Here is a 19,742-nt window from a genome sequence, read left to right as displayed (position 1 = left end):
CAGGCACCTTTTAATACCACATGAGAGCAGTCCTAAAGGAATGTTAAGGGAGTCCAGAAAGAAATGCATATTTTATCTTGACGAGGAAACTGGGTCTCACACAGTGTCTTCAAAAAGGCAAGCGCTATTTTAATGGGGTGAGAGTTTAAAATTAGAAGTTGATTCTGGACAATATGGGCAGAGAAACTAAGTTGACGCGGCATTTCCTGGAAACCGAAACAGCTGTTTCTGGCCTTCCAAAACCAACCCAGTAGCCTTAGCAGACGTCCACTGGACCACCACCTCTGCCCAGGGAAGGGTTGTACTAACATCCCAGCCCTCCGATTGCTCTCCGCGGCACCCCAGGCCCTCCCTGCGTAGGAGGGCAAGGCTACTCTTCCTGCAGGAGACATCACTGGTCAAGCATCGCTCCAAGGTGCGGGCAGAACGCTAGGGCAAAGGCTTGCGACGGGGACGTGGGGGACTAGGCAGGAACGCTCACACGTCCAGGAAGCGTTGGCGGGTCTGTCAAGTGGGGACGAGAATGATTACCCGGTATAAAGAAAGCGGGGGCGCATTCCCACCGCGACCACCGGGGCCAGGGGACGACCAGGCAGCCGAGGGGACGGCCAAGCAGGGAACCAGAAGGCTCTGGGAGAGGTGCCCGCGGAAGGACGCGGTTCAGGACTAAGTCCAAGCCCAGCGCGGCGGCTGGGGAATGCGGGCTTTGGAAGCAGCTGCGGGCGGGGCCCCGGCGTCACTCACCGCTGCTGCTGGTGAAGTAGAACACCATGATCCTGGTAGAAGAGTGGCGACTCCTGCTCAAAACACGAAGCTCGAGATACGGCAGGCGCGAGGGTGAGCCGGCTTCCAAGCTCTCCTCAGGACACTTCCGGCGGACGTGCCGTCGCGTCACAACGCCGTCCTGTCACCGCCATCTTTAGTCCTGGCGAAGGGAGGGGTGTTGGCGGAAGGGCAGGTGTCCCGGGGATTTTGAGGATTCCGCTCAAGCGTCTGGTTGAAAGAAATTAGCTGGGGAAATACATCTTGTTTGAAGTCATAAAGAAAAAATACTAAGGGCAGACTTTATTTTCAGAGGCTCTACTAAGTGGACACGAGAGTTGGTCATAGCTTTTTATGTCTTCCCACTCAACCCAATATGGGTTCCATGCGTGCAGAAACTGCCTTTTTCATGCATGGTTAAGGGTCCCTGTAACCCATTTCCTCAGGAGGCACTCAGTAAGAACCAAATTTTTTTTAAAGATTTATTTATTATTATACATAAGTACACTGTAGCTGTCTTTAGACATACCAGAAGAGGACATCAGATCTCATTATGGACGGTAGTGAGCCACGATGTGGTTGCTGGGTTTTGAACTCCAGGCCTTCGGAAGAGGAGTCAGTGCTCTTACCCACTGAGCCATCTAACCAGCCCCAAGAACCAATTTTTAAATAAACTCATTCTCCCACTACTTGACATAGGTGAGGGTTTTGTTGTGTTTTTTGTTTGTTTGTTGACTTGACCAAACTAGTCAGAATAGAGTTAGGTAATTTTCATCAAACCCTTTCTAAACCTGAGATGGCCTCAGCAAGAATACAAGATGGAAGAAATGCTGCACTGTCTTGCCCAGTCACAATAAACTAAATTGCATCGAGGACAGAAGGTTCTCAAATGAATTATTACTGTTACTACCCAGAGGCACTCACTTTCCTTTTTTGGGATTCGGAGTAGGGCTATTTTTTGTTCCTTTAAATCTAATGTCTGCTCCTTACTACCTACAAGACTGAACAAATACCAAACTTCTGAAGTTCAGAACCTCTTGCTATAAATTTACAAAATGCTTCCACAGCATCTAGGTTTGACTTGGTAGTTTTTCTTATTTCTGATAAAAAAAATATATATATGAGAGTCCGTTTCTCAGGCTGTATCCCTCCAACAAGCTCCAAAAGTCAGACCACACAAAAGGGCTACAGAAAAGGGGTTTTACCGTCCCTGGAGAGCCCAGTCTTTCACAGAGCAGGAAATTCTAGGCAAGTAGAACCTGCATGATAAAAATGTCCTCTCTTTGGCTTTAACTCTCTCAAAAGAAGAAACTAGCCAGAGTCTCCCACTAAGAAGTTTCCCCTATTCTAGTTCTTTCACTTTATAAAACCCACTGTCATTCTGGGTTTCCTGGTGCTGGTCAATGTTGCAGACTATCCACCAGAGAAGACTGCTCCAACATGGGTTTAAACCAATAGAAAGTCTTTTTTAGTTGGCCAGATACTACACTGGGTGTTTGGGATCCCAGTGCAACATTTTTTCAGTCTTTCCTCAGGGTGAGCTTTTAAGCCCACAAAAAAACATGTTCTGGGTTGACATTCCTCAGTTAACAAGAACTACAGAAGTCAGAAAGCAAGGTTAGTGCATTTAGAGGCTTTCCCAGAACTATGGACTCTGATGGATTAGGTCTTTGTTTTCATTTTGACAGGTGGTGCTGTCTATGTGCTGAGTTTTATAGCTTGAATGACACTTTCATCATGGAGTCAGTTCTGTTAAGGTCTGGGCCCTATTACAGCAGGAGACAGAGTTGTAGCAGAGTTTGAAGTAGTGAGGCCTCTGATTCAAAGACATCTCCCTCAACAAAACATACTGTTCTACCATTGCCTAGTAGAAACCTTTATTCTAGCTAGTAACAGAGTAGCTGACTCATTCATGATTCGTGCAAATAGCCAATAATATGTTAGCCATTGGTCAATTCATTCCAGCCAGCTTTGTTCTATGAAGAAGGGCATCCATCGCTTAAACTTATTTGGAACTAGACATGTGTCTGAGACTACTAGACACTAATAACTCCTTAAAAGCCTGTGAGTGTTTTAAGAACATTTCTGCTTGCCAAAAGATACTTGATTGGAGTTGGAGTGTCACAGGCCTTCCCTGTAAATAGTGATTGTGTTCAGGCCTTCGTTTTCATTTTCTGTAAATGAGGAATGATAATACAAACTTCATAGGTTGTGTAAGGAGTACGTGAAATAAAACATGTAAAGGATCCAGCTCAAGAGATTGGGCTCAGCTATTAAGAACACAGACTACTCTTGCAGAGGACCTGAGTTCAATTCCTTGTATCCACAGTTGGTGACCTAAAACTGTCTAAACTTGATCCAGGGAATTCAACTCCTCTGACCTATGCTGGTATCTCCATTCACATACACATACTCACCCGCAGGCATGCACATAGTCAAAATAATAAATAAAACCTTTAAAAATATATAAAGTAACCGAATTTAGCGAACATTCACACCATAATTTGAATAAAATAGTAAAATGGAAACTGAAAATTTCACTGTTTTTTTTTTTCTAAAACGCAAAACCAACAATAGGGCTTCAAATATGAAAAATAAGAGCCTCCAGTGTCTTGGAGATGTCACTTTTCGTTAGCTGTTTGCACCAAACTGCCTCAGAATTTAACTTCCAATTCAGCTGAGCCATAAACTACAATTCCCAGAATGCACTGTTACGGGGCGTCAGTCTGAAGCCTGAAGTTGTTGCAGGATTTCAGGAGGTGTGGCTTCCTTCTTCCCCCACTCCTCCCCCCAATTCCCTCCCCCTGACCAGCTTGCCTCTCAAGGGCGGGAGAATCTCCGAGACCTCCTCGCCGGAGGGCGGGGCAAGGACTAGCGAGAAGCCAATCGCGGCGCAGGCTCTAGGAAGCGCCTGAGCAGCGACGAATCAGAACGCAGCAGCGTTGGTCTCAAGTAGCGCGCGTGAATTTGAACACACTGGCAGAGCGCCGGGTTCCTGTGAGCAGGGTCGTACGCTTGCTGAGGTGCAGAGGGGTCTTTCCGTGCGGTCCCCCCGCAGGCGTGGACGCCGGTCCAGAAGGAGACTGAGGAACGAAGGTAACGTCAAGGGGCAAGGGCCTTGAACGTGGCCCGCTGCCTGCTCCTCCCGCGGGGCGCCCGCTCTGAGTGCCAGCGTCTCTCTCACGCAGGCAAGGAGAGGTCTTCCCTGTTGCCCCGTAGACGCTCGGGTTGGCTTAGAGGTCGCGCTTGTGGAGTTCTGTGGGACTGACATACCCTTTCCGAAGGAAGGGGAAAGGAAGGAAAGAACATTCTAGAATTATCTCCCTAAGGGACGCGGCTTGCCTGCTGTATCTCTTTAGCAAGCTGCCTAGTGAGGTGAGGGAGCCCCGCCGGGACCCGTGGCGAGGACTTGTCCCACCCTTATTACCTCGCTCAGACCTCCAGGAAGGGTGTGAGCAATCTCTGCCTTCCCTGAACGTGCAGGCTGTGAAGATGGCTGGCTGGTCAGTCAGAAAGTGTGCTAAGTGGAATATGGAGGAGCCATAGCGTTCGAGGGACGCTGGGGGACAAGAGCATCCATCAGCGGGCAGTGTGGAAGGAGGGCAGTGCCAAAGAAGTTTGGCACCAGGAGTGCCAAAACTTGATGTGACTGGTTTAATTAAAGGGAAGTGTACCCCAATTAGGGTTCCACCTGGCCTCGTTAGTAGAATCACCTTTCATCACTCCTCTACTGTAGCGCAGTATTTCCCCAACCCACCCTCCTTCCCTTTTATCACTGTTTACTTCTCTAATCCATAGTTTACTGCTTTGCTTTTTTTTTTTTTTTTTTTTGAGACCCCTGTACCCCAGGCTTACCTCAAACTCAGGGTCCCTTTGCCTATGCCTCCCATTAGCACCCTCACACCTGACTAGGTTTTGTTTGGTTTTCTGTGGTTGGTTCGTTGTTGTTTTTCTTAATCTGTTTCTTGGAACCAGGCCTGGTGACTTAGCTTGTGATTCCAGTCCTGGAAAGCTCAAGAGTTCAAGTTTATCCTTGGCGACAGAGTGAATGAGTTTGAATTTGAGGCTAAGCTCTGCTATGTGAAGCACTATCTCAAAAATCAATTTTCCCTTGGGTATTTATTTGCAGTCACTTATTTAGAATCAAGATTTATAAACAATTTTGACATGGTGCGTTTTCTATCCTCTTGGTGACTTTATTATAACTGACATATTTGCTGCCTTTAGGAATTTAACTAAGATGATGGCAACTTGTACTCCAAGAAAGAGGAAGCGATATACACTGAATGCTGATAATGATGATAAGTAAGTCTTAACCTGTATGTATGAACTCTTTTTAACATGAAAAATCCAGTCTTGCCAGTGTCTATTACAGAAAATTTATCATAGGGTGTTTTAGTGGCTAATCGGGAAAAATACATGGAGAATAATTTGTACATCTTTTTTAAAAAGCTATTTGATGCATGTTGGTGTTTTGTCTGCATTTATGTCTGTGTACCACCTATGTGCAATGCCCATGGACTGAAGTTACAGACTGTGCGGGACCATGTGCAGAGAATTAGACTTGGGTCCTCTGGAAGAGCAGCCAGTGCTTTTTAACAGCTGAGCCATCATCCCTCCAGCACTTTAGTGATTTGTTTATTTGAAACAGTCTTAATTATTTATACCTGGTTGGCCTCAAGCTAATTGAGATCTTCCTGCCTTTGCCACGAGGCCCAGACCTAGTGTGGGATAATTTTTATATAGCCTAGACAGAGAAATTGATTTTGAAATACTTATTTGTATATCAAAGTTTCTTTGTAAACACTGTTTGCTTTTGTGAATGTTATCTGGTTTTTTTGTTTGTTTTTTCGTTTTGTTTCTCCGTGGCTGTCCAGGAACTCACTCTGTAGACCAGGCTGGTCTTGAACTCAGAAATCTACCTGCCTCTGCCTCCCAAGTGCTGGGATTAAAGGCGTGTACCACCACGCCCAGCACTATCTGTTTGTTTTTGAGTCAGGGACACTCTATGTAATCTTGGTTGTCCTGAACTCCATATAGATCATGCTGGCCTCCAACTCACAGAGGTCATCCTATTTCCTCTGCCTCCAGAGTGCTGGGGTTAAAGGTGTATGCTACCTTGCCCAGCTTATGGATATATATTTAAATGATTTAATAAAGGCAGAATTTGAGGATCCTGTTAAACTAACAAATAATGTGTCAAACAATGGAGAGGGATGTGTTAATTTTTTATGACTAGTAGGGAGAAGTTTACTAGTGGATCTAAATAAATTTTGAAAAAGAACCACAAACTTACCAATGGACTTTCTTTTCATTTTGTAGCCTATTAACAGATATTTCATCAAGCAAATTAAGATGTGCTGAAAATCTATTTCCATCACCTAATAAGAAACATAATTATCAAAGCAGTGTTCAAAGGGAAGACAAGTCTTGCTCCCACCAACTCCATTTCCCATCAAGTCCACTCAAAACAACTGAAAATAGTAGGTTTTCATTTGCAAACCACAGCTCATTATTTAAACTAGCTGTGTCTCCTGTATCTTTCTACAGTAAAGAGAAGAACTACCTCAATCCACTGGAGAGGAAGTTGATAAGAGAGTGTAGATCTATTTGTCTAGCAACTAAAAATGGAGATAAACCTTTTCCCAGTGTGACAGAAAATATTCAGAGAAAACCAGTCTGTACCAAGAAGAATAAAAAAAAACAGAAGAGTTTAACTGCCAAATATCAACCAAATTATAAGCACATCAAGTCTAAATCAAGAAACCTGAAAAATTCCAAGCCAAATCAAGTGATCTATAAGCCAGTTGTGGACCAAGAGAACAGTTGTTTTCCAGCAAAAAATTATCCAAATTCTCCTCCTCGGGTTCTAAGCCAAAAAATAAAGCCTCAAGTTACACTCCAAGGCGGAGCAGCATTTTTCGTTAGGAAAAGAAACTCTCTTAAAAAGTTACCTCTGGAAGATAAGCCATTACTTTTGCAGAAAAATTTACCAGAAGTCACTGAAGGTGCTCCAGAGGCAAAGCAAAAACCAAAGTCCTTGTTAGTGGATGAGAAATCCAGTGTTGAGCTACAGGATGCAAGAAGTAAAAATAAAGAGAAACTGAGAAAGGTATAGCTAAATGTATCATTTAAGAACAGCTGGCGATTTAATAATGCTTAGATATAGATTATGTGTATAATTATGTAGATCACATAAGTGAATGAAATTTGATATTCTTTACAGTTTGGAGAGCCACTTTTATAAAAACAGAAAATATAAAGTTGAAGATGGGTAGAAAAAAAACCTGTGGTCTCTCCTTTGGCTTTAGGTAGTATATTCTGAAATGTTAGCAGGAAGTTTTCTACTTTGCTTTTGTAGTTTCTCTGCTACTATTGAAAAATAGGAACTGCTATGGACAAAACTCCTTCATAATGACTTTCAGGATGTTGTTACTTTTCTGTGTGTGTACAGTGGCAAGTGTTTATCAGGTACTATCTATCTACCTTGGATTTTTTTGAGACAGGGGCTCTTCATTAGCCCAGGATCCAACTATGCTGCCTGTCTTTTCTACCCTGGCCCAGGGATTACAAGCACAAACTGATGCTGGGGTCCAACTTGGGTCCTCATTCTGCACAGCAAAAACCTTACCAACCTAAACTACCAGTCTTGAGTTCATGATGAGAATTTGTTTACCTTACTAGATTAAGAGAAAGTTAATTTTTTTCCATTTCCACTAACTTTTACAAGTTAGTTTTATTATAATGAAAAGAATGGTATACAATTTTCTTTACAACATCTTCATCTGGAAGCATACCTTTTGTAAAGAGTTATTATTAGCTTTAATGTGTATGAGTGTTTCAATAAGTATGTGCACATGTGTATATGTGCCCTCAGGCCAAAAGCGGGAACCAGATTCCCTGGAACTGGAGCTACAGACAGTTAAACCATTAAGTAGGTGCTGAGAACAGAACCTGGCTAGAATTGCAGCCAGAGCTCTATTAACCACTGTGCTATCTATCTCTCCAACTTTTGAAGCATGCATTTTTCTAAGTATTGCAGTCTCTATTTCTGTTCTCTGATGTTTAAAAGATGAACCACATTCAATGAATGCAGAGGAAATTTCCAAAAAAGTAGATTGAAAACTTGAGTCATGCTATGAAGTAGTACACATGTGTTTGTTGAGATTTGTTCACTTGAAGACAGTACAACTAAGGATAAGGGATTTTCTATATTTCTGTTAACCTGTTTATTATTGTTAGAATCCCTCAGGTGCAGTAGTTTCTTCAAAGGAATGTAACCTTGATAAACATGATTTTCCTTCAGAGAATTCACTTGATGAGAACAAGACAAGTGAGTAAGAAAGTTTGCATTAACCAGCCTAGCAACTTGTAACCGTGCTTCATTGTGCATATCAATATGAGATTTTATATATACTAATATTTTCCGGGCCTTCTTAAAAATTACTGTGCTTTTCACTAATATCTGTTTATCTCTGGGAAACTGCTGCTGTCTATGCAGTATGTTTTGAAAAGCAGGAAAGGGGCTTTTAGGTTAAAGCTTCAGACAAAGGAAACGTTTATCCTTAGGTAATCTCTGGCTATTTCTATTTTCCTAAGCTCACTTACGGTGTGGTGCATGTGTGGCGGTCAGAGGATAGCTTTCTAGAGTGGCTTCTCTTGTTTCCACCATGTTTAGTCAGGGTCTCTTGTTTGTGTTTTCTGTATTCTAACTAACTAGCTTGTGGTATCTGATGATTCTCCTCTCTCTAACTCCATAGGAGTACTAGGATTCCACACACCAAACTCTGCATCTTGATTTTTTGTTTGTTTGTTTGTTTTGTTTTTATTCCATGGGTTGAACTTGGGATCAGGTCTCCACCTCAGGAGGTTTGTCTGCTAAGACATCTACTCATCGACTCTACTACGCTCTCTAGGGAGTTAGACCCTCTTACATTTATCTCTTATTCCTTCACTTAAATAAACCAATGAGCTCATGGATATGTGTCACTGTGGATAAGTGAATGCTTATTTTTTTTTTTGCATTTAAATCTAATATATTTTTATTGCTGAAATTATTCTGTTTTGATCATGAGTGTTGTTTTCAGCTTAATTCTCCTTGGCAGGTCTCATCTTTGTATTTTGAGCACTGTCTTAGTTTCTTATGCTAGTGTCTCGTTCGGTATTTCCCTTGCTCTAGCAATTTCTCACTTGACTCCTTTTTGTTGGTGGTGGTTTTTCTAGACAGGGTTTCTCTGTATAGCCCTTGCTGTTTTGGAACTCACTCTGTAGACCAGGCTGTCCTAGAACTCAGTAATCTGCCTGCCTCTGCTTCCCGAGGATCAAAGGCGTGCACCACCACTGCCTGACCATTTGTCCTGTCTTAATTGTGGTCTTAAGTCAGGCAGCGTAAATTTTTTGTTCTTAATAACCTTTAGAGTCTTACTGAGTCAGACCTGAGATTCTATTCGGTAATGCAATGTTCTGCTGCTTTTCCCCCTAACAGTTTCCTCAGAGTCTGTCTATCCCATCTTCAATGTTTCTTCAGTGAACACAAAAAGGTAGGAATTCTTTTTGCTTTAATGTCCTAATTTTATTTATTTTATAGGTTTCTTTTTCTTTCTCTCATATAATGCTACGTCACTTTTTTTTTTCTTTACCATCAAGGGGAAATAATAATACTGAGAATAGAAGATGAGATCAGTTTTTTTTTTATTACAGATGGAATAGATTTTTGTGAACTTGAGTAAAATAATCGTTACATTATTATATAGTACCTAGCTTGTAGTAATTAGTTTATTATTTCACTTAAAGATCCTCAGACAATCTAGAAGGTAAACACGATTAGTATTGTTATAATTGTAATCCTCTCATCTGAGGAAACAGAAATTTAGCCACCATTGCACAGGTCCTCAGTGCCTAGGCCAAGAATAGAATTCACGATTGAATCAAAAACCCATTGGGTTATATTTCCTCCCCTAGATGACACTATGTTAACAATAACTAAATTTTAATGAACATTTATAGTCATGATATAGGTACTAGTAACTTACATTTTACAGATGGGAGAAATTGTGGCAGAGAAGTAAGCAATAATAGTTAAGTGCTGTTAAGTCATGGCTAAATACTGTGATGGGGAGGTGGTGTGTGAAGGGAGAGAACATGACAAGTAGAAGGTCTAAGTTTTGTATTGTCTGAACATCTTGCTCAAAAAAAACATTGATTTTTTTTTTCTTCTTCACCATTTATTGTTGAATGTGTAGGTATTCAGAAAAGAAATTTTTGGCCTAGTCCTGTGTGTGTGTGTGTGTGTGTGTAATATTCCTATGGAGCTGCCACTCTACTTTGAGTCAGGATTTCTCACTCAAGTGCCCAAGCAAAATGTTGCTGAATCCTATTATGCTGGTGACTATGGTTCCTGGGTTGTAACATTAGCATCTGCCTAGGAATTTCTGTATACTTGAGTGGGTAGATACTCTCCTAAGATCTGACAGAGAAAGAAAAGTCCATTTTTAAAGTGCAGTTAGCTTCTAAAGCAATTCTCTCTATGTGTCTCTAATACTACAGAGGAAAGTTCTTTGGCTGTCAGTCAGCTCTGGATTTGAGTTTTGGCACTGAATTTACTCATTGTGTTCCTTTGCGTAGGCGATTACTTCTGGACCTGGGCTTTCTAACTGTTCATACTTACTTTTCTCTTTTAAGGTCTCCACCTGAAGAACAGTCTTCTGTGGGATCCACTGCATGTACTAACTTCTTGAAACAGACAAATGTACAGAAAAATATTCATTCCAGAGATACAAGTAAAGGAGGAAAAGACCAGCTCGTCATTGTGAGTCAATTTAGAGCAAAGGTCTTTCCATGCATGGCACGTGCAGTCAGCCTTTCACAGTGGTTATCTCGGGTTGTGGATTTCCAAGTTTGTAATGGCCAGTTTTGTTGAGGTACCATTTAAAGCTAGCCAGTACTTTGGAGCTCATAGTTGGGCAGTGCTAGTATTTGAGTAGGATGCTATGAATGGCTTGTTTCTAGGTAAGAAAATTCTTGATCAACAAAAGATGCAGTGGAAATAGCAACATTAAATTACAACTAAGTTTAGCAAGCTATGGCTGTGGAGTGGACTCAGTTCTATAATCTGTGAGTTGAAAAGCGTAGTTACCGTTTTTTTATGTGGTTTTGTTTATGGTTCTAAGAATTGAGCCTGATGGCCTCATTCATGCATGCATAGACTTTGCCACTAAGCTACATTGCATCCCCAGAGGCTTTTTATTTTGAGAAAGAATCTTACTAAGTTGCCCAAGCTAGCCCTGAACTCTAAATCTTCCTACCTCTGCCTCTGAGGCAGCTGTAATTATAAGCCTGTCCCTCCAGGCCAGGCTTTCAGAAGTTGTGAAAGAAAGAGAGGAGTATATAACTATATTAATTAACTTTTGCTTGGTACATAAACTACCATGACTTGTAGAAGAAAGTTTACTTTGGCTTCTGGTTCCAAGGGAAGGCATAATGATAAGGAAAACACAATGAATGAATGGGCAGCCAGAGTGGAAAGTCACCTGGTCACATTTTAGCCTCCCACAGGAAGCAGAGGCAACAGCAAGAGTAGTCTAAGCTTTCAAAGGCTGCCGCCCGCACACCCCCCCCACCCCCACCCCTACCCCCGTGATGGACTTCCTCCAGGGGAGCTGTACCTCCTTAATCCCCACAAGCAGCCTGCCCACTTGTGCCAAGCATTCAGATGCCGCAGTGGTGGGTCACACATGGTCTTTACTTCCATCTTTTTGCAGAAAAACTGCCAATCACTGTCTTAAATAATAGTTCAGAATCTAGTATTTTCAATGACATTGAAAACAATGTTTTATGAGAATGGGATTCATAGAGCTATAGAATTTAACACTCCAGATGACTTAAGGCACTATGATTAATAGAGAATGTTATCCCTGTTTAAAATGAGGTCTCTTCTGTTTCTTGGTCTCTTGTGTGAGCCCTTCCTAAAGAAGGTCTATTACTCACCCAGTTCTTTGGATTTATGATTTTTGTTTGCTTGCTTGCTTGCTTGTTTTTCAATTGTAGGACGCAGGTCAGAAACATTTTGGGACAACTATGTGTAAATCTTGTGGCATGATCTATACTGCTTCCAACCCTGAAGACGAAATACAACATCTCCAACATCACCACCGATTTCTGGAAGGAATTAAATACGTGGTGAGTCAAGAAGTCTTTCAGTTCATTCTGACGGTATAATGGTATGAAAGAAGGCATTTGTACCATAATTGTTGAAAGATCTGTATATCCATAAATATTTCATTGCTTGCACCTGTGATCCCAGCAAGTTAGGGAGAGGTTGAGTCATAAGGATCGATTGTGAGTTCAGATTCAGTCTTGAGTACATAATGAGTTTCAAGCCAGTCTGTCAGTTTGGGCTGTAAGAGTGAGACACTGTCTTAAGAAAACAAATAACATGAAGAACTGTACTAGGCTGTAGAAAAGATTTAGAGAGTAAGAATGCTAGCTTCCCTAGATGTGGCTACATAGGAATTCCAGAGCTGTAAGGGAGTATGCAGGGGAGCAAGTATTCAAATACATTACCTTGTGGGAGACCTTTCACATTCAAACATGATCTAGAGTAAAGCCTATGCAGAATTCATGAAAGGAAAAAGCATTTGAGCCTCAGAATTATCTGGGCTTATTTCTTTCTCTCTCTCCAGTCCATTTGTAATCTCTTTATAATCTTCCACTTCTTGGAGCTCAGCTTACTGCCTAGCCGCCTACATCAGATAGTTTAGCAGGTCTTCTTCAGGTCCAGTGCAGGCTATAACTGCTATGAGTTCAGAAATATAGTTGCTGTGTCATACCCAGAAGATGGCACTTCACAGCTCCATCGTCACAGCTTCTTCCTCGCTCTATATGTTTTCTCCTCTGTGATGTTCTCTGAGCATTAGAGGAATTGGGATAAATGTCCTGTTAGAGCTACACACTCCTCATCGCCTTGTTCTCAGCACCTTGAACAGCTGTGGGTACTCTGCACCATTCACTGCAGAAAGAATAGCTATGTGCTAGTTCCTCATGGTATGGTGACCCCCCCAACCATAAGATTGTTGTAAGGAAAAATTATAAATTCCAGTTAGGCTATATAAAAGACACAAAGTCATGGTTATTTATTTACAAAATTTGGCTGGTTTGGAGCTATTCTAACTTATATCCCAGCCGTATGTCCCTTGTTATTGCTGTTTCTCCTGGACAAGTGCTCATGGCGGCTGCCTCCTCCCTCTCTCCTTTCCTCTCTTTCTCTTGTTTTCCCTCACACCCCTCACTCCACCCTCAAGTCTTGCATTTCTCTCCCCACTGCTCAAACACTGGCCTTTATTAACCACTTAACTTTAAGTTGGGGAGCAAACTTTGCACAACAAAAGCTGGTAAACCAGTGCAAGGAGATGCAGTAAAGAATTTAGCATATGAATACACAACAGCCCCAGAGCAGCTCCCAAGAGGTTATTTTTGTTGCTGCTTCCTAACTAATTTTGCTACTGCTACAGATCGGAATAAGTATCTGATATTTCTGATGGTCTTGTAACCTCTGTGAAAAGGATCTTGACCCACAGGTTGAGAACCACTGGTCTACACCATGGGTAGTCAAGGCCAGAACCTCCATCTTGCCTTTCTGGTCACTCATTAATTGACCATCTGTCATCTCTGAACCAAAGTATTTTGTGTGTTCTCTTTATGAATTAACTATGTTTTCTCCTTTACCTGCTTTGGCAGGGCTGGAAAAGAGAACGGGTAGTAGCAGAGTTTTGGGATGGGAAGATTGTGTTGGTCCTGCCACGTGATCCAAGTTATGCCATCAAAAAGGTTTGTATGGGATTGTTTTTCTCTTCTCTCAAGAAGCATCAGTGAAATGTGAACTGCTTTCCTGGTGTGCCAATAGCCTTCCTTGTTGCATTGGTTTAAGTGTTCATACTGGCTTGTACAGAGTCCTGGTCAGATGTCTTTGTTCTCTGTTGGTGTTGCTTCTGTTTCCTGAGTTGAATGTCCCTAACAGGGAAGATAAAGCTAAAGCAAATCTGCCTGGGGCTCTGACTCCTCCTCTCTGCTAGGATTCAGAAGGTCTGTTAAAAGCATTCCCGAAGTACCAGGTGTATGCATCAATTCTGAAATAAGTTTCAGGGAATATAATTTTGGAAAATAGAAATGATAAAAGCTAAATGATGGTGATTGTATTTCGTGAGGATACACACACATATTTAGCTTTTGCTGTGATTTGTTTTGTGTAGCCCTGGATGTCCTGGAACTCAGAAATCTGCCTGCCTCTGCCTCCCAAGTGCTGGGATTAAAGATGTGCGCCACCACTGCCCGGGCTTTTTGTTATGATTTTTTAAAAGAAATTCACCTTCTGGTTTTTAACACTGTTAGGTAGAAGATGTCCAAGAACTTGTGGATCTGGAATTGGGTTTCCAGCAGATTGTTCCCATGTGTCCAGACAAAACCAAAACGTTCCTCTTTATTGATGAAAAGAGAGTAGTTGGATGTTTAATTGCGGAACCCATCAAACAGGTGTGTTGTATGTCTTTTACGTTATTAAAATGTCTTTGGCTATAATTAAATTCATTCATTTACATTGCACTTAATATTCTGTCTGTAATATAAGTATAAATAGAATAAGTCTTTTTGTGTAGCCATTTCCCTGTCTGGGAGTATAAAATGTAGTGATTTTTTTTTTCTTTTTTTTGAGACAGGGGTTCTCTATATAGCCCTGGCTGTCCTGAAACTCACTTTGTAGACCAGGCTGGCCTCGAACTCAGAAATCCACCTGCCTCTGCTTCCTGAGTGCTGGGATTAAAGGCGTGCACCACCATGCCCAGCAAATGTAGTGATTTTTATGTAAGAATCTGTAGACCTAAGTTATTACATTGCAGCTCAGCAGATGTATTTAACAAAATAATCATTACTCATTCCTCACTTAAAACATTTATTTATTATAAAGGCAGTGTCTCTAGCTCTGGCTAGCCTGGAGCTCAGAGGTCTTCCTGCCTCTGCCTCACAAATCTGGGACTAAAGGTGTGTGTCTCTATGCCCAACTACAATCTACTTTAGACACTAATTAGCAGTGTTCTAGAAAACAGTTTTCTTATTAAAAGTTAGAGAAAAGCAGTTTATGTGCATTATCAGTAAAGAGCAAATATGTGTTAATCATTTGTCGGTCATACCTTAGTAGAGTTGGTGCTGTGAAAGAATACCAAGAAACAATTTTACTAACAACAAAATAACCCAAAGAACAGTAGAACCAGTTGGGTGGTATCCACAGAGTTCAAGGTTTGATCCCAGCACTTGGGAAGCAGAGGCAGATGGATCTCTGAGTTCAAGGCTACCATTGTTACATACTGAGTTCCAGGATAGCCAAGGCTATACAGGAAAACCCTGTCTAAAAACCCAAATAATAATAAATAACAACAATAATAATGGAGGAGCAGGAAGAAGAGGATGAATAATAATATTGAAATTACATCTTTAATGTTTGCCTCACAGGAAAATATGTTTGATAAAAATAACTGCCTTGATTTAGTTAACTCATAATGTCACCATAAATTAAAACATCAGGTTGTACATTTTGAAAGATTCTCTGAAGTTGATGCTGTGGGCCTTGAAGTTGTGATCTTCTGCCTCAGTCTCCTTTACATGTTTCAGGTCTGTGCCACAGGGTGTGGCTTATCTACAGCTTAACTATAACCCTATACATGCATATATACATTTAAACATATAAACATGAGGAGGCCTTAGGTAGAATTTATTGTATCTAAATGAAACATTGACAAGTTTCAGATTCTATATGTGTTAGATTGTGCAAGATCTGCTATTTTGTAATGGCTGATTGGCATGTACTATGGGTCCATCCATTTGCCCCAGATGACAAGATTTCATTTTATAGTTGAATAGAATTTCCTCAGCTATTTTACTTCATTCATTCATTGATGGACACCTATTTCTGTGTCCTGGATTTTGTGTGTGAAGCTGTAGTGAACCTCATAGATATCCCTAACTTCCTCATTTTCTTCTGGCAACATACCCTGAAGTGGGTGCACTGAGTCATGGTTTTTGTTACTTTAATTTGGGTGTGTTTCTCAAACTTTGTTATTGTTTCCACTACTGACTGTTCCCTCTAGCTGTCCACTTGGTTTCCCTTTGTTCCCTAGTTTGTCCCAGACTTTTTACTTTTTCATAATAACCATTTCTTCAAACACCTGTGAGAGACACTTGTAGGCCTTTTTTCAGAAGGTGTAGTCAGGCCCTTGTCCCACGTTTAAAATTGTATTATTGTGTACGTGATGTATGAGAGTGTGGCATGTGTGGGGTTCTCTGCTTCCACTGTGAGATCTGGGAGGAAATTTAGGTTGTCAGTTTTGTACAGCAGGTACTTCTCCTATTGAACCGTCTTGCTGGACCATTGTTCCATTTTAAAATTTGGGTTATTTTTTTGCTATTCAATTGAGTTCCTTGTATATTTTAGACTTTAACCTTCTGATGTATGCAAACTATAGATATTTTCTCCCAAGTTGTCTTTCCCCATGTTGTGTCTTTTCTTGTGCTGAAGGTTTTTAGTTTAATTTCAACCTGGGGTTCATGACCATTAGTTGTAGGGGATCTAGTACCTTCTCTAACCTCTGCAGAAATCAAGCACAGCGTGCACATATGTACATGCAGAAAGAACACTCATATGCATAAATATGATTTAAGGAGTAACAGAACATTATTTTTTATAGATTAACTATAATCAGGCTTTGTTTAAAGTTTGGGTTTTTGTTTGCTTTTTAAAAGAAAAGTTAGCTTGTCTGTGTATTCAGCTGTAGACACGTCTGTGCGTCATTGCAGGCCTTTCGTGTCCTGTCAGAACCAAGTGCCACTAAAGAATGTTCTAGAGCCTGGCGGTGTTCAGATGTACCAGAACCTGCAATTTGTGGAATAAGTAGAATCTGGGTCTTCAGACTGAAAAGAAGGAAGCGCATTGCAAGACGACTGGTTGACACTGTCAGGTAAGGAGACAGAACAGCTTTAGACCTTGCACAATGACTTGTTAGCTTTTCCAGAACCTTCCTTGGCTCACAAGCAAAACAGAATTTTACTAAGATACTTTTTTATAAATACTGTCAAAGTCAGACTAAGGCAGATGTTAACATTAGAAGGAAATACTTGATATACATTCCATGCTAAACTTAAGTGTAATTCCTTCCTTCCTTATTTTCCTCTTGCCTTTTTTTTTCTTCATCCTCCTCCTCCCTCCCTCTCTCTCTCTCTCTCTCTCTGTCTGTCTTTCGAGACAGGGTTTCTCTGTGTAGCCCTGGCTGTCCTGGAATTCACTTTGTAGACCAGGCTGGAACCCAGAAATCCACCTGCCTCTGCCTCCCAAGTGCTGAGATTAAAGGTGTGCGCCACCACCACCCGGCCTTTCTTTCTTATCTTTCTTGCCTACTTTTTTAAAGATGGAGTTCATGATTGAGATCCGGTCTCATTATTAGCCTTGGCTGGCCTTGAACTACTGATCCTTCTGCTTCAATTGCTAGTACTGCAAACATGTACCATTATGCCCCCCTCATTTTGTCTGTTTTTATTTATGTCTGAGTTTGTATTCATGTCTGTGTGAGTATAAGCCATGAGGGTGCAGTTTTTTGAAGGTCAAAAGAGAATATCAGATTTGGAGCTGGAGTTACGGGTAGTTGTGAGCCAGATATGAGTCCTGGGAACCAAACTCTAGTCCTCTGCAAGAGCAGTGCTATGTCAGTTACAGACATTAACTGTGACAAAACAGTATGACTAAGGCAACTTACAAAAGCCAGCATTTAATTTGGGGGCTCATGGTTCCAGGGGTTAGGGTCTGTAACCATCAGTAAGCAGGCTGGAAGGCACAGTCCTAGAGCAGTCTATGAGAGCTCACATCTCATCCACAAGCATGAGTCAGAGAAAGCTAGCTGGAAATGGCATGGGCTTTTGAAATATCAAAACTAGTCCCTAATGACACTCTTCCTCCAAGGCCATACCTCCTCATTCTTCCCAAATAGTTCTGCCAGCTAGGGACTAAGTATTCAAATATATGAGCCTATAGCGCCATTCTCTTTCTTCTATCTCTCCCCCTCACACACATACCCATTTATTTTTCTAACATTTATGTTCTTACATAACCACAGAATGGTCAAGTTCAAGAAATTTAGTAGCAATATCATCTTTATCTACCTGGTAGTCCAGGTTTTGTTTTCCTCACTTATTTCAAATACCTTTCACTAGTTTCTGTTTTTAATGCAGGATCACATTGTAATAGTGGTTATGTTTCTTAAGTTTTCTCATTCCTTCACTCTGTGGACCTTTGAGTTTCTCACCTGAGATGATGTCATGAGACATTATCATCTCTAAACCCAAGGCATTCTGTTATCAGAAATAATAGTTTTAGTTAATTACTTATATTGTTGTATTGATGTTTGATTGAAATCCAAAATTTTAGTTTATAAATGGTCTTTTCCCCCCCTTTTTTTTTCCTGTAGGAATTGCTTCATGTTTGGCTGTTTCCTCAGCACTAATGAAATTGCATTTTCTGACCCAACACCAGATGGCAAATTATTTGCAACCAAGTACTGCAACACCCCAAATTTCCTTGTATATAATTTTCATAACTAAAGCCAATTGTAAGCACAAATCTGGTACTGTGTGGGAAGTTCAGCTAGATAGAAACTGATTAGTAGCAGAGTGAACGCCCTAAGACTGCACATGTACATACTAGGTTTTCTTTTCTTTATATGTTAATTTGCTAAGAATTGTTTGGAATTCAAAGAAAAAAATCTTTGTATACATTCTAAATTCTTAATTTTGAAAAACTTCACAGCAAGATGGCTTTTGCAGAAACTGAGCTGGCTCCTTTATAAGGAATACATGAACACACTTAGACCATGGTTGTCTCGTGCTCCCATCAGTAGACTCTAAACACCGGCTATGAGCTAACTCCTGAATTCCTTATGTAGCAACCACTTTACAAGCATATTGTAGCAGTCAAGTTGAAAATACTTAAAAGTGTTTTCAATTTCTGATGTGTTAATAAGATAGGAATTATCTCATATCCATTTATATAAAATAATTCCATAATCCCTTAGAAAATTAATCAAAAGCATGCTTATAAATTTTAAGTAAGACTATTTGGCACTGTTACCTGATTTTTTTTTTTTAATTATTATTACATGAAAATGCTGGTAGGTAATTCAAGTCATGAATCAGACTAATGGACCTAAGAACATAATGACCTTATGGAATATTCTGTACACCTAAATGCACTCAGATTTTCTGAATTTGGATCCTCATTTGTAAAACAGAAAATTCAGGTGGTTCTAATTCTTAGAGGTCATTTAACTGATACTTGGCATGAGACATAAAGGAAGAGGGGGTTTTTTGTCTTGTTTTTTGTATTATATTTTGTTGTAAAATTGGTTCATCTTTAATTTGCCTGTACTACTTCCAAAAATAGTGAGGAAGTATTTAAATTATAATTATGCAAGCATTTTAATGCTATTTTCTGTACAAAATCTCTTTAAGTGTTTTATTAAAAGTTCTACTAGCATTTCATTGTTCAGTGGCTTGTGAGAAATCAATTATAATTGTTACTAGTGTATGTGTGTGTGCATGTATGCACTTCAAGGTGCTTCCATGGTGGTTAGAAACTAACCCTTGGGAGTCACTTCTCCTACCATAGCTTCCGAGGGTCCAAGTCAGGTAGCCAGGCTTCTGCAAGAACCATATGAAGTGATAATTTGAGTCCATACTAAAAAGTGAATTATGGACAACAGTAAACCCACATCCCCCAAGGCAGATTGCACATTAGAGTACAGCAGTGGAAAGGAGGAAAGTGAGCATTGCACTAGCAGGTACCTTCCAGCAACAGCCACGTTACTGTGCTAGTATTTGCTTTGCTACAGCACAAGGGTATTTACCTTTCTCAAATATAGCATCAGACAAGTCCCAGAGGATGTTATACA

The 19,742-nt window shown here is 40.7% G+C and overlaps 2 protein-coding genes across 2 annotated transcripts in view; one reads left to right on the top strand and one right to left on the bottom strand.

Moving 5' to 3' along the window:
- Nucleotides 1–889, bottom strand: part of Ccdc25 (coiled-coil domain containing 25) — a 31,762-nt gene extending 30,873 nt beyond the window's left edge. The window contains exon 1 of the mRNA XM_021181744.3: nt 745–889. Coding sequence (XP_021037403.1) covers nt 745–772 — 28 coding nt within the window. The 5' untranslated portion in view covers nt 773–889. The remainder of the gene's footprint in view (nt 1–744) is intronic.
- Nucleotides 890–3,784: 2,895 nt separating this feature from the next.
- On the top strand, nt 3,785–19,321 carry Esco2 (establishment of sister chromatid cohesion N-acetyltransferase 2). The gene is made up of 11 exons (XM_021182240.3): nt 3,785–3,858; nt 4,990–5,067; nt 6,085–6,874; nt 8,005–8,095; nt 9,248–9,302; nt 10,444–10,570; nt 11,809–11,940; nt 13,498–13,587; nt 14,149–14,289; nt 16,603–16,763; nt 18,264–19,321. The coding sequence occupies exons 2-11, from the start codon at nt 5,003–5,005 to the stop codon at nt 18,394–18,396; spliced, it is 1,785 nt and encodes a 594-aa protein (XP_021037899.1). The 5' UTR covers nt 3,785–3,858; nt 4,990–5,002; the 3' UTR covers nt 18,397–19,321.
- The last annotated feature ends 421 nt before the right edge of the window (nt 19,322–19,742 follow it).

The sequence above is a fragment of the Mus caroli genome, unplaced genomic scaffold (genome assembly GCF_978045245.1).
Source record: "Mus caroli unplaced genomic scaffold, Mus_caroli_1 scaffold_12, whole genome shotgun sequence".
NCBI classification, from domain to species: Eukaryota; Metazoa; Chordata; class Mammalia; order Rodentia; family Muridae; genus Mus; species Mus caroli.
Note: the sequence above shows the minus strand (reverse complement) of the source record. Positions and strands in the feature narration are given on the sequence as shown.

Bases quoted from the DNA above. Each gene is read 5' to 3' on its own strand.
- Esco2 (XM_021182240.3), top strand. From the start codon at position 5,003: ATGATGGCAACTTGTACTCCAAGAAAGAGGAAGCGATATACACTGAAT. The intron at 5,068-6,084 runs GTAAGTCTTAAC...TTCATTTTGTAG, and splicing joins AATGCTGATAATGATGATAA to CCTATTAACAGATATTTCAT. The intron at 14,290-16,602 runs GTGTGTTGTATG...GCGTCATTGCAG, and splicing joins TTGCGGAACCCATCAAACAG to GCCTTTCGTGTCCTGTCAGA.